Source organism: Salvelinus fontinalis, chromosome 38 (genome assembly GCF_029448725.1).
Source record: "Salvelinus fontinalis isolate EN_2023a chromosome 38, ASM2944872v1, whole genome shotgun sequence".
In the NCBI taxonomy this organism is placed as follows: Eukaryota; Metazoa; Chordata; class Actinopteri; order Salmoniformes; family Salmonidae; genus Salvelinus; species Salvelinus fontinalis.
The window spans coordinates 36,424,296-36,438,905 of record NC_074702.1 but is presented as its reverse complement, the minus strand read 5'-3'; the positions used below and the strand labels follow the sequence as shown (position 1 = coordinate 36,438,905).

The 14,610-nt window shown below is 44.4% G+C and overlaps 1 protein-coding gene across 1 annotated transcript in view; it reads left to right on the top strand.

Moving 5' to 3' along the window:
• LOC129837577 (acyl-CoA dehydrogenase family member 10-like) overlaps positions 1-12,966 on the top strand; it is a 33,712-nt gene extending 20,746 nt beyond the window's left edge. The window contains exon 12 of the mRNA XM_055903857.1: positions 12,943-12,966. Coding sequence (XP_055759832.1) covers positions 12,943-12,966 — 24 coding nt within the window. The remainder of the gene's footprint in view (positions 1-12,942) is intronic.
• Positions 12,967-14,610: the final 1,644 nt, after the last annotated feature.

The window sequence follows — 14,610 nt, the reverse complement described above, 5'->3', positions numbered from 1 at the left end:
AATGTGATTAAAGATAATTCTGTTTATTGTAAAAAACAGAATTTCATTTTACCGTTACATAGTACTTTTTTTTTCTCCCTAAAATGCAATGTGTGTGCCATTCGTTTATTTTTTTGTTTTGCAACTTGCATACTAAAAATAAAGAAAATAAATCATAATAATTATTGTCAAGTGTATCCAGTCTTGTTTGAGGAAGTGCATTATGCATGAAAATGTTATTTTCTAATTTGGCTGTCATAAGTATACCACAGTAGTAATCTATCTGCCTCTAAACAGCCGTGACAGACGTTCACCTAGCAGCTGATGAGAAAACAGCTGTTAATGCTTCCGTCTCACCCGACCAAAATAAGACACACAGAACAGGGCTAATGAGACACCATTAGTTTTAGGCTGGCGTGTCACCTTGGCAGGTAAAATTGTCATGACATTCATATAATTGGGTTCTCAGTATGTAAGAGCTGTTGTACTCACGTCCACCATGGACACATTTTGCATTATTTAGAGAGAGAAAGGGAAGACACAGTAAGGTAACAATCCCCATTCACACCCCATCAGCTAGGACTGATCTGGAGCCTGCTTTAGTACAGCCAAGATTCTCACTGCACTAATTATTTGACACCAGTCATAGTTTCCATCCTATCCTGTCCAATGCGAGCAGCGCTAAATAACTATGGCCCACTGGGTTCAGCAATACTCCACGGTGCTAAGGCAAGGAATGCAAGTATTACTGCTAATTCATGAAGCCATCTCCTAAATGAACCTTCTCCTCTACAACTAGTGTAAAATTAAGGTTATATAAAATACAATGAAACATTATAATAAGTGTGTATTACTGACAGACTGGGAGAAAGAGAAAGAGAGAGAGAGAGAGAGAGAGAGAGAGAGAGAGAGAGAGAGAAGAGAGAGAGAGAGCGAGAGAGAGAGAGAGAAGAGAAGGAGAGAGAGAGAGTGAGAGTGAGAGAGAGAGAGAGAGAGAAGAGAAGGAGAGAGAGAGAGAGAGAGCAAGAGAGACAGAGAGAGAGAGAGAGAAGAGAAGGAGAGAGAGAGAGAGAGAGAGAGAGAAGAGAAGGAGAGACAGATTGTTTATTTCACTTTTGTTTATTGTCTATTTCACTTGTTTTGGCAATGTAAACATATGTTTCCCATGCCAATAAAGCCATTTGAATTGAATTGAGACAGAGAGTAGAGAGAGGACAGATCTAGGCTGGCCTCAATAGCCTCAGGTCTCCCGGTTCACACATGCAAAGCACAATAAGATGAAGACCTGCACAAACCTGTCCACAAACCTGTCCACAAACCTGTCCACAAACCTGTCCACAAACCTGTCCACAAACCTGTCCATATGACATGAGGACTGAATCCGGTGAAAGGCTATAATCACATCCTCACTTTTTGTTTTAGTATGTTAAAGTAAACACTCACTGTAACTATAGCAACCTCATCTTGGGTCAGAGACTTTGCCATACAATTCCCCGTTGTAAGCTACAATGGCGTAAGTCATGTCCAAGTACACAGCACAATATTACCCTGCCTGCAGTCAAAGCCTGATTCTCTGGCACTATGTGGTGTGTTAGATGGATAGATAGAGCACATTATTTTCAGCAATATCAAAACAAGTCATTCTTTCAACATACCCAGCGCTGCTGTACTCTCACTAAAGACCCAGGACACCAAACTCTGAGGCCGACTCAGCTCAGCTCTGATCCCAAATCCAACATGTCCGCCAGCACATACTGAGTGAAGGAGGAATGAATTGTCTCCATTTTCTCTCCGCTGAAATGGTACTCACTCAGGTAAGAAAATGGTAAATCATCAAGCGAGAGGTTCAGGAGAGGAGTATTGGGTGTCGGGTAGTGTGCCCTTGTGATATTTCTGAGCCAGCGCATTGGAGATGCAGCTTTTCTTTCCTAATTCTGTCGACTTGGAGCTTTGATGCCCCCCAACTGTGCACAGTATGGTCTTTGAACCAGGGAAGAAACTCTCTTAGATTCAAATGTTTAAACAATCCATGGGAAAGTAAAAGTACACACAGGCACACATACCACTGTTCTCTTCTACTGCTATTTACTTCACCTTTAGATACATTCCACAAAATATACAATGTTTTGTTGTGAATCACTGATACTCCCCCTCGTCTGGTTTTCATTTAGACACACATTCATACTAAAGCCTATTGTGCTGATACATAATTAGCGTATTCATGAACAATGCTGACCTATCAAAACAGTTTCATTCAGTTTCTGATATTATTGAGAGGATATAATTAATTGAATAAAATTCATAGCGGTGTATTTTCTCATTACTGAACGGCAACGCAATAAATGCAAAAATACTCCGTTTCCCTATCTCACCATGTAGTACAGTAGGTTTTTAATCCAAACAGGCTGTTATGAAATGATGTGAAATTAAAATAGAAGATCAGAATGAATCTCCTCTACATCCACAGACTTTTCAATTGTGTTTTCTAATTCAGATCATTTCCGTTGAAATGCCTGGATGCAACTGGGTCAACTTGTCGTTGAGTTCAGATAAACTGGGTATCAAAACAAGGGTCAAATGTGTGACCTTCTTCCTGTTATAAATGTTAGTGCCAAAACAAAAGGCACGCACGCACACACACACACACACACACACACACACACACACACACACACACACACACACACACACACACACACACACACACACACACACACACACACACACACACACACACACACACACACACACACACACACACACACACACACACACACACACACACACACAGACACACACAGACAAACAGAACATTTAAAGTAAAGCACATGTCTCTTCCATCCGACATTTAGGGGCTTGTGCACATCTACACACAGCATCCCCTGCTCTCACTGAAATAGCCATAGAGCCCAACTCACTTCAATGCCCCTATAGAACCCAGCCATCTTAAAAAAGACAAAAACCTACAACCACATTGACGTTTAGAGGCTTTCTTCTGTGTGCGATAGCAAAGCTACACGAGACCTGGTGAGAAACTAAACCAATAAGAGCAGAATGCACTTTGTTGGAAAGTCCTAATGTTATGCAAATTGCTTCAGGCCGAGAGGCTCTGAGTATTTCTCTGGCTGAGGCGCCCATAACCTCCATTACTAGTGGATTAGGCAAATGTTGATGTTCTAGGGCTCCTTGGACACTAGTCCTCCGCCTTTAACTCTAATCCTGTGATCAAGTCTCCTCATCAGAAATGTTTCTCCACCAAAGATCTGAGACACTGATTTCTTTCTCTATTATTTGGTTTCTTCCAGCAAATGGAGACATTTGTTAAAAACCTTTGGTTTCACTTTCCCCAGCATAGCCTTCTCTCTCTTTCTCTCTCTCTCTCTCTCTCTCTCTCTCTCTCTCTCTCTCTCTCTCTCTCTCTCTCTCTCTCTCTCTCTCTCTCTCTCTCTCTCTCTCTCTTTCTCTATCTCTCTCTCCATCTCTCTCTCTCTCTCCATCTCTCTCTCCATCTCTCTCTCTCTCTCTCTCTCTCTCTCTCTCTCTCTCTCTCTCTCTCTCTCTCTCTCTCTCTCTCTCTCTCTCTCTCTCTCTCTCTCTCTCTCTCTCTCTCTCTCTCTCTCTCTCAGCACAATGTGGTTAACTAACAGTCCTCAAAGTCCCTTGTTACTAAGTGTATTTATCTTTTCAGTGATTTTCTGGTGCGTATGCAGATATTTCTCTGCTAGGGCAATGATTTGTGTAACTGTTAGAAATCTGAGTTCTTCATGTTCAGGTGTTCTTGTATTTTATCTATCCTGGGTTTGTTTGTGATGTCATACATTCAGTTGTTCTTGTATTTTCTCTATCCTGGGTTTGTTTGTGATGTCACACTTTCAGTTGTTCTTGTATTTTCTCTATCCTGGGTTTGTTTGTGATGTCACACGTCCTGTTCTGTGTGCCTGTACAAGCTTCAGAGTTTTTTCAGGCCTTACATATTTGAAGACAAATATTCTGCATTCAATGGAACATTGTTTAAGTCTAGCTCTGGGCCGGTTGTGTACCTAGATCTGGGATCAGTTTCTCTATTAGAGCAGCGAAAAATTTGGTGATTACTTTCTCATTATAGCCAGTTTGTTGTCTCGACTCAGTGGGTGGTTTTAACTTGTATGAATTTACATTATGTGAGAGGACAGATTATAGTTAGATGTCTCCTTGAAACACTAGCTGGCTGCATGGTCAGGGTTTGGACATGCAGATTACAAAGATGTGACTCTTAGCAATGGCATTTATTTATCAACTATAATTTACAGTTGATAAATACATGTCATGGCTAAGAATCACTGCTTTGTAATATACTAATCATAACTAGTTCAGCACAAATATTGCGGAAGTGCAGTATTTGAATTTTTATTTTTATTGCTGATAATAAATTAACTATTTATTATCAAAAGATACACGTGTTAAAATATACAACATATAACTGAGGTAGTTTGTGGACATCTGAGGGGTTGAAGTTAAGATGAGACTATACTGTATACTTGAGTGATAATAGCTGTAACTAGCAGAAGAAGAGTATTGTTGTCCATTAGTTTACTCCAATCAGGGCAGGGGTGGTAGGGTTGGATAAAATACATACTAAATAAATAAATAAGTAGAATTAGAAATGATGTGAACAATTCATTTGATAGAATTCAAAATAGATCTGTAATATTAAAGCTGATCTACCCCCCCCTCCAAAAAGAAATAAAACATGTATATATTTAAAACATTTTTAAAAATTATATGTCACCATGGATTTAAATAATATATTGAAAATGTAATATGCTCACTGATCATCAAATATAAGCTTACGAGACCTTTTGTTGAAGAAAAATAGAAACAAATGCCTTATGACCCTGCATATGGGGATGAGAACACAGAATGAGAATGAATTCATTCTATTTCTATGGAGGATAATCTTGGGACTGAGAGCTCTGCTGCTACTGTGCTGCAGTGTGTAACCTAGATGGCATCTCTGTTGCCAGCCAGGTCTCATACATACTCTCCCTGGAGCTGATAATGTGATCATTGAGATTCCTAGCCTCTCAGTGACAGTGTCAGCACTCAGGCCTTTCCCACCCAGCCACAGCCAGCTATACAGTACAGCCCCTGGGTCTCTCTCAGCCTGCTGTTTACCAGACAGACCAACACTGACTGGGGGAAGGTCTGGAGAATGACATTGAGACCAAGGACAATATTTTCCCTTTCAAAAACTGCACATAACTCTGCATAAAACATTTAATACTCACAATATTGTAGTGGCAATTATTTTTTTTGTAATTGGCGGCAATTGTATGTGTTTAAAGTAAACCTAAACTGTGGGAAAATGCAAGAAAATAAGTAAATACTGTATATTTTTTGTAAGTAGTTCAGTGCAGTGTTACGGAGGTAAAATGTTACCCTTGGTCTCAACAACAACATCTCCAAGACTAACAATACTGCATCCCTTGACTTTCTTAACGTGGGGGGTGGGGGCGATAAGAATGGAAGTGACATGATGTGTCACCCTGGTAGTGGTCTGAAATGACTGGCTCTCAATTTACAGCTATTAGTCTGTCTAGACTGGACCCAGCACCTTAGCCAGCCAAAGCCAATCCTGCCGGAGGTGTTACTCTGGGACACACTGTGCACTTTAATGTTGCTTGAAACAGACTCATCACAGACCCATTGAGTTGACTGTGAATGTCTGTTCTAGTAAATCTATTTCTACTTCTTTTCTCCTCTCAAGTAAACAGATCCCAGCGGTTCCTCCATTTAAGACACATGTTCAATTACACTATACCTGAATCCTATACTCTTGGGAGCTTTTAAGAACTATTCAAGACATAGGCCTACAGTAAAGGCTAAGTCCTCACTACCCCACAGAACCTATTCTGAATTATGACATGAGAGTGGTGCTATGGACAGGGCCTGCCCAGTGTCAGAATGCAACATTCCTCTTCTGAGAGCCTCTCTGCCCCATCTCTAGCTTCATACCTCTTATAATCTCCCTGCCCTGTCCTATTCTTTCATATCCTGTCCTATCCAATCCTGTCCTGTCCTGTCCTATCCTATCCTGTTCTATCCAGTCCTGTCCTATCCAATCCTATCCTATCCTGTTCTATCCTGTCCTGTCCAATCCTATCCTGTTCTATCCTGCCCTGTCCAATCCTATCCTATCCTGTCCTATCCAATCCTATCCTATCCTGTCCTATCCTATCCTGTCCTATCCTGTCCTGTCCTATCCTGTCCTATCCTATCCTGTCCTATCCTATCCTGTCCTATCCTGTCCTATCCAATCCTATCCTATCCTGTCCTATCCTGTCCTGTCCTGTCCTGTCCTATCCTATCCTATCCTATCCTGTTCTATCCTATCCTCTCCTATCTTGTCCTATCCTATCCAATCTTATCCTACCCTGTCCTGTCCTGTCCTGTCCTATCCTATCCTAACCTGTTCTATCCTATCCTCTCCTATCTTGTCCTATCCTGTCCTATCCTGTTCTGTCCTGTTTTATCCTGTCCTGTCCTGTCCTATCCTGTCCCTTCCTATCCTGTCCTGTTCTGTCCTATCCTGTCCCTTCCTATCCTGTCCTGTCCTGTTCTGTCCTGTTCTATCCTGTCCTATCATGTCCCTTCCTATCCTGTCCTATCCTGTTCTATCCTGTTCTATCCTGTTCTATCCTGTCCTATCCTGTCCCTTCATATCCTGTCCTGTCCTGTTCTGTCCTGTTCTATCCTGTCCTGTCCTATCCTGTCCCTTCCTATCCTGTCCTGTCCTGTTCTGTCCTGTTCTATCCTGTCCTATCATGTCCCTTCCTATCCTGTCCTATCCTGTTCTATCCTGTTCTATCCTGTCCTATCCTGTCCCTTCATATCCTGTCCTGTCCTGTTCTGTCCTGTTCTATCCTGTCCTGTCCTATCCTGTCCCTTCCTATCCTGTCCTGTCCTGTCCTATCCTGTCCCTTCCTATCCTGTCCTGTCCTGTCCTATCCTGTCCCTTCCTATCCTGTCCTGTCCTATCCTGTCCTGTCCTATCCTGTCCTGTCCTATCCTGTCCTGTCCTATCCTGTCCTGTTCTGTCCTGTCCTATCCTGTCCTGTCCTATCATGTCCCTTCCTATCCTGTCCTGTCCTGTCCTATCCTGTCCTGTTCTGTCCTATTCTGTCCCTTCCTATCCTGTCCTGTTCTGTCCTATCCTGTCCTGTCCTATCCTGTTTTATCCTGTCCTGTCCTATCCTGTCCCTTCCTATCCTGTCCTGTTCTGTCCTGTCCTATCCTGTCCCTTCCTATCCTGTCCTGTCCTGTCCTATCCTGTCCCTTCCTATCCTGTTCTGTCCTGTCCTATCCTGTCCTATCCCAGGCCTTCACTGATAGCTACTGAAAGCCAAAGTGCCAATGGAGCCATGCAGCATTCCAGCCCTCCATCTCAGAACACAGTGACCGTGACATCAGCACTTAGAACCCCCAAAGTCCCATAATGCACCAGCACTTAAGACTCAGTCATGTTTCCAGTGTTACAGAATACAAGGGGTGGGCAGTAGACAGATACATGCATTAGATCAACATGTAGATAATAGGATGATTATATTTTAGCCCTCACAGTGGAGAGGAGTGAATACATGAATAGAAATTTATCAGGCATTCATTAGGAATTGTTTTACTTCCACCATTCCAGTAGTTAGTTCCTTTGCATTTAATGTAGTACTGGTTACATTTAAAAACCTGATGAAAATAAAGACTCGGCCTGGTTACTAGAGCATGATGACAGCAAGTAGCAGCCAGGCACCAGAAAAAGACTGCTTCACTGGCTTTAAATAGTCCCACAGTCACAGAGACACATCTGTCTATAACAAGCCACCAGGCTCGCTCAGTGTTAGCCCATGTTTAGATGGGATGCCTGTGGCTGTTGCACCACACCCAGGGGAAGCCGTCACCAGAGTGTTGGATTTCAGATTTATGCTATAATAGCAGGATATTCTACACTATTGTAACCCCTAGGAGAGATAGCACTACTGTAATCCCCTAGGAGAGATGGCACTATTGTAATCCCCTAGGAGAGGTGGCAGTATTGTAACCCCTAGGAGAGATAGCACTATTGTAATCCCCTAGGAGAGGTGGCACTTTTGTAACCCCTAGGAGAAATAGCACTACTGTAACCCCTTAAGGGAAGGTGGCAGTATTGTAACCCCTAGGAGAGGTGACACTACTATAATCCCCTAGGAGACGTGGCAGTATTGCAACCCCTAGGAGAGGTAGCGCTATTGTAACCCCCTAGGAGAGATGACACTACTGTAATCCCCTAGGAGAGGTGTCAGTATTGTAATCCCCTAGGAGAGGTGCAGTATTGTAACCCCTAGGAGAGGTGGCAGTATTGTAACACCTAGGAGAGGTGGCAGTATTGTAACACCTAGGAGAGGTGTCAGTATTGTAACCCCTAGGAGAGGTGTCAGTATTGTAACCCCTAGGAGAGGTCGCAGTATTGTAACCCCCTAGGAGAGGTAGCGCTATTGTAACCCCTAGGAGAGGTGGCAGTATTGTAACCCCTAGGAGAGGTGGCAGTATTGTAACACCTAGGAGAGGTGGCAGTATTGTAACCCCCAGGAGAGGTGGCAGTATTGTAACACCTAGGAGAGGTGGCAGTATTGTAACACCTAGGAGAGTTGGCAGTATTGTAACCCCTAGGAGAGGTAGCGCTATTGTAACCCCCTAGGAGAGATGACACTACTGTAATCCCCTAGGAGAGGTGTCAGTATTGTAACCCCTAGGGGAGGTGACACTACTATAATCCCCTAGGAGAGGTGTCAGTATTGTAATCCCCTAGGAGAGATGACACTACTGTAATCCCCTAGGAGAGGTGTCAGTATTGTAATCCCCTAGGAGAGGTGTCAGTATTGTAACCCCTAGGAGAGGTGGCAGTATTGTAACCCCTAGGAGAGGAAGCACTATTGTAACACCTAGGAGAGGTGGCAGTATTGTAACCCCTTAAGGGAAGGTGGCAGTATTGTAATCCCTAGGAGAGATGACACTACTATAATCCCCTAGGAGAGGTGGCAGTATTGTAACCCCTAGGAGAGGTAGCGCTATTGTTAACCCCTAGGAGAGATGACACTACTGTAATCCCCTAGGAGAGGTGTCAGTATTGTAATCCCCTAGGAGAGGTGTCAGTATTGTAATCTTAGGAGAGGTGGTAGTATTGTAACCCCTGGGAGAGATGGCAGTATTGTAACACCTAGGATAGATGGCAGTATTGTAACCCCTAGGAGAGGCGGCAGTATTGTAACACCTAGGAGAGGTGGCAGTATTGTAACACCTAGGAGAGGTGGCAGTATTGTAACCCCTAGAAGAGGTGTCAGTATTGTAATCTTAGGAGAGGTGGTAGTATTGTAACCCCTAGGAGAGATGGCAGTATTGTAACACCTAGGATAGATGGCAGTATTGTAACCCCTAGGAGAGGCGGCAGTATTGTAACACCTAGGAGAGGTGGCAGTATTGTAACACCTAGGAGAGGTGGCAGTATTGTAACCCCTAGGAGAGGTGGCAGCATTGTAACACCTAGAAGAGGTGGCAGTATTGTAACACCTAGGAGAGGTGGCAGTATTGTAACACCTAGGAGAGGTGGCAGTATTGTAACACCTAGGATAGATGGCAGTATTGTAACCCCTAGGAGAGGCGGCAGTATTGTAACACCTAGGAGAGGTGGCAGTATTGTAACCCCTAGGAGAGGTGGCAGTATTGTAACACCTATGAGAGGTGGTAGTATTGTAACCCCTAGGAGAGGTGGTAGTATTGTAACCCCTAGGAGAGGTGTCAGTATTGTAACCCCTAGGAGAGGCGGCAGTATTGTAACCCCTAGGAGAGGTGGCAGTATTGTAACCCCTAGGAGAGGTGGCAGTATTGTAACCCCTAGGAGAGGCGGCAGTATTGTAACCCCTAGGAGAGGTGGTAGTATTGTAACCCCTAGGAGAGGTGGCAGTATTGTAAAACCTAGGAGAGGTGGCAGTATTGTAAAACCTAGGAGAGGTGGCAGTATTGTAACCCCTAGGAGAGGTGGCAGTATTGTAAAACCTAGGAGAGGTATCAGTATTGTAACCCCTAGAAGAGGTGGTAGTATTGTAACCCCTAAGAGAGGTCACAGTATTGTAACACCTAGGAGAGGTGGCAGTATTGTAACCCCTAGGAGAGGTAGCACTATTGTAACCCCTTAGGAGAGATGACACTACTGTAATCTCCTGGAAGAGGTGGCAGTATTGTAACCCCTAGGAGAGGTGTCAGTATTGTAACCCTTGGAAGAGGTGGCAGTATTGTAACCCCTAGGAGAGGTGGCAGTATTGTAACCCCTAGGAGAGGTGGCAGACCTAGGAGAGGTGGCAGTATTGTAACACCTAGGAGAGATGGCAGTATTGTAACCCCTAGGAGAGTTGGCAGCTTTGTAACACCTAGAAGAGGTGGCAGTATTGTAACACCTAGGAGAGATGGCAGTATTGTAACCCCTAGGTGAGGTGGCAGTATTGTAACACCTAGAAGAGGTGGCAGTATTGTAACACCTAGGAGAGGTGGCAGTATTGTAACACCTAGGAGAGGTGGCAGTATTGTAACCCCTAGGAGAGGCGGCAGTATTGTAACACCTAGGAGAGATGGCAGTATTGTAACCCCTAGGAGAGGTGGCAGTATTGTAACACCTAGGAGAGGTGGTAGTATTGTAACCCCTAGGAGAGGTAGCAGTATTGTAAAACCTAGGAGAGGTGGCAGTATTGTAACCCCTAGGAGAGGAGGCAGTATTGTAAAACCTAGGAGAGGTATCAGTATTGTAACCCCTAGAAGAGGTGGTAGTATTGTAACCCCTAGGAGAGGTCGCAGTATTGTAACACCTAGGAGAGGTGGCAGTATTGTAACCCCTAGGAGAGGTAGGACTATTGTAACCCCTTAGGAGAGATGACACTACTGCAATCTCCTGGAAGAGGTGGCAGTATTGTAACCCCTAGGAGAGGTGGCAGTATTGTAACACCTAGGAGAGGTGGCAATATTGTAACCCCTAGGAGAGGTGGCAGACCTAGGAGAGGTGTCAGTATTGTAACCCTTGGAAGAGGTGGCAGTATTGTAACCCCTAGGAGAGGTGGCAGACCTAGGAGAGGTGGCAGTATTGTAACACCTAGGAGAGGTGGCAGTATTGTAACCCCTAGGAGAGTTGGCAGTATTGTAACCCCTAGGTGAGATGGCAGTATTGTAACCCCTAGAAGAGGTGGCAGTATTGTAACCCCTAGGTGAGATGGCAGTATTGTAACCCCTAGGAGAGGTGGCAGTATTGTAACGCCTAGAAGAGGTGGCAGTATTGTAACCCCTAGAAGAGTTGGCAGTATTGTAACCCCTAGGAGAGGTGGCAGTATTGTAACCCCTAGGAGAGGTGGCAGTATTGTAACCCCTAGAAGAGGTGGCAGTATTGTAACCCCTAGGAGAGGTGGCAGTATTGTAACCCCTAGGAGAGGTGGTAGTATTGTAACACCTAGGAGAGATGGCACTATTGTAACCCCTAGGAGAGTTGGCAGTATTGTAATCCCTAGGAGAGGTGGCAGTATTGTAACCCCCGGGAGAGGTGGCAGTATTGTAATCCCTAGGAGAGGTGGCAGTATTGTAACACCTAGAAGAGGTGGCAGTATTGTAACACCTAGGAGAGGTGGCAGTATTGTAATCCCTAGGAGAGGTGGCAGTATTGTAACCCCCAGGAGAGGTGGCAGTATTGTAATCCCTAGGAGAGGTGGCAGTATTGTAACACCTAGAAGAGGTGGCAGTATTGTAACACCTAGGAGAGGTGGCAGTATTGTAATCCCTAGGAGAGGTGGCAGTATTGTAACCCCTAGGAGAGGTGGCAGTATTGTAATCCCTAGGAGAGGTGGCAGTATTGTAACCCCTAGAAGAGGTGGCAGTATTGTAACCCCTAGAAGAGGTGGCAGTATTTTAACACCTAGGAGATGTGGCAGTATTGTAACACCTAGAAGAGATGGCAGTATTGTAACACCTAAAAGAGGTGGCAGTATTGTAACCCCTAGGAGAGGTGGCAGTATTGTAACACCTAGAAGAGGTGGCAGTATTGTAACCCCTTGGAGAGGTGGTAGTATTGTAACCCCATAGGAGAGGTGGCAGTATTGTAACCCCTAGGAGAGGTGGCAATATTGTAACCCCTAGGAGAGGTGGTAGTATTGTAACCCCTATGAGAGGTGGCAGTATTGTAACCCCTAGGAGAGGTGGCAGTATTGTAACCCCTATGAGAGGTGGCAGTATTGTAACCCCTAGGAGAGGTGGCAGTATTGTAACCCCTAGGAGAGGTGGCAGTATTGTAACACCTAGGAGAGGTGGCACTGCACGTTGTTTCATCATATAGGATTGCGTTGCTCTTTCATGGGATGATCTTTTCTTGTAATGGCAATCATTTGGGCTATTGAATGATATGTGTTATGAAATTGCCATCAACATTTTTGTTTAAAAAAAATCTGATTTCGCACATTCAATTAATCTCAAACTCAAACACCAAAATAATAATAATGTATTCTTTAAAAAAAAGGATTTTGGTGACAAATTAGGTTTTAAATGACTGTATGTTAGATAGCCAGGGCAGAGCGAACTCTATTCTCACCCCCATCTCTCTATGTCTCCACCACTGTTCTCTCTGCTCTCATCCCATAGGGCACTGTGAACAAGCAACTGTAAGCCCCACCTCTCCTAGATGCCACTGTTCTCACTGTTCTCATCCCATAGGGCACTGTGAACAAGCAACTGTGAGCCCCACCTCTCCTAGATGCCACTGTTCTCACTGTTCTCATCCCATAGGGCACTGTGAACAAGCAACTGTGAGCCCCACCACTCCTAGATGCCACTGTTCTCACTGTTCTCATCCCATAGGGCACTGTGAACAACCAACTGTGAGCCCCACCTCTCCTAGATGCCACTGTTCTCTCTGTTCTCATCCCGTAGGGCACTGTGAACAAGCAACTGTGAGCCCCACCTCTCCTAGATGCCACTGTTCTCTCTGTTCTCATCCCATAGGGCACTGTGAACAAGCAACTGTGAGCCCCACCTCTCCTAGATGCCACTGTTCTCACTGTTCTCATCCCATAGGGCACTGTGAACAACCAACTGTGAGCCCCACCACTCCTAGATGCCACTGTTCTCACTGTTCTCATCCCATAGGGCACTGTGAACAAGTGCTAAAGTGAAAGCCATCCTATCCTCTCTTGGGGAATGCTGCTTTTTAGTTAGCTTTGCGACAGTATCAAGAAGACATTTTGGATTGTTCTTATTTTCCCCAATTAAGTTGGAAAAATAGGATGATCGAGCAGCAGTGAGGGCTCTTCGATACTGCACGGTACTGTCTTTCCGAGCTAGTCGGAAGACTTCCAGTTTGGTGTGGCGCCATTTCCGATCCAATTTTCTGGAAGCTTGCTTCAGAGCTTGGGTATTTTCTGTATACCAGGGAGCTAGTTTCTTATGACAAATGTTTTTAGTTTTTAGGGCTGCGACTGCATCTGGGGTATTGCGCAAGGTTAAATTGAGTTCCTCAGTTAGGTGGTTAACAGATTTTTGTCCTCTGACGTCCTTGGGTAGGCAGAAGGAGTCTGGAAGGCATCAAGGAATCTTTGAGTTGTCTGAGAATTTATAGCACGACTTTTGATGATCCTTGGTTGGGGTCTGAGCAGATTATTTGTTGCGATTGCAAACGTAATAAAATGGTGGTCTGATAGTCCAGGATTATGAAGAAAAACATTAAGATCCACAACATTTTTTCCATGGGACAAAACTAGGTCCAGAGTATGACTGTGGCAGTGAGTAGGTCCGGAGACATGTTGGACAAAACCCGCTGAGTCGATGATGGCTCCGAAAGCCTTTTGGAGTGGGTCTGTGGACTTTCCATGTGAATATTTAAGATGCCACTGTTCTCACTGTTCTCATGCCATAGGGCACTGTGAACAGGGAACTGTGAGCTCCACCTCTCCTGGATTGCACTGTTCTCACTGTTCTCATGCCATAGGGCACTGTGAACTGTCCCAAAATGGAAAGATGTTAGCATGCCTTGGGAGACCTTGTTCTTTTTTTAAATCAGAATTGTTTCCCTGTATGATTTTATGCAAATAATCAGAATGTTTTTAGACCTCACTTGACTGTGCAGTCTTTATCCTGCAGGTCTCTGCCAAGCTTTCAACCATATACACCTGTAGACCAGAGAGCTTCACTCCGCCCCAAGAGCTACAAGAGTTACAAGAGTTACAAGAGTTTTCACACTGCACATTACCAATGGGAAACACATTGGGATTTATTCACAAATATGGATTGAATGAACTATATCCTGTCGTTTATACCTCAGAGTTCACAAGTAGGAATCTGAAATTATCTCTGCCAATATGTATTTGTTGTGTGTGTGTGTGTGTGTGTGTGTGTGTGTGTGTGTGTGTGTGTGTGTGTGTGTGTGTGTGTGTGTGTGTGTGTGTGTGTGTGTGTGTGTGTGTGTGTGTGTGTGTGTGTGTGTGTGTGTGTGTGTGTGTGTGAGAGAGTATGTGTGTGCATGCATGCGCACAAGTGACCATTGTAGTGTGGAGAGGAGGTCAATATAAATATTCATGAAACAGATTTGCAATGCCCCGTAAG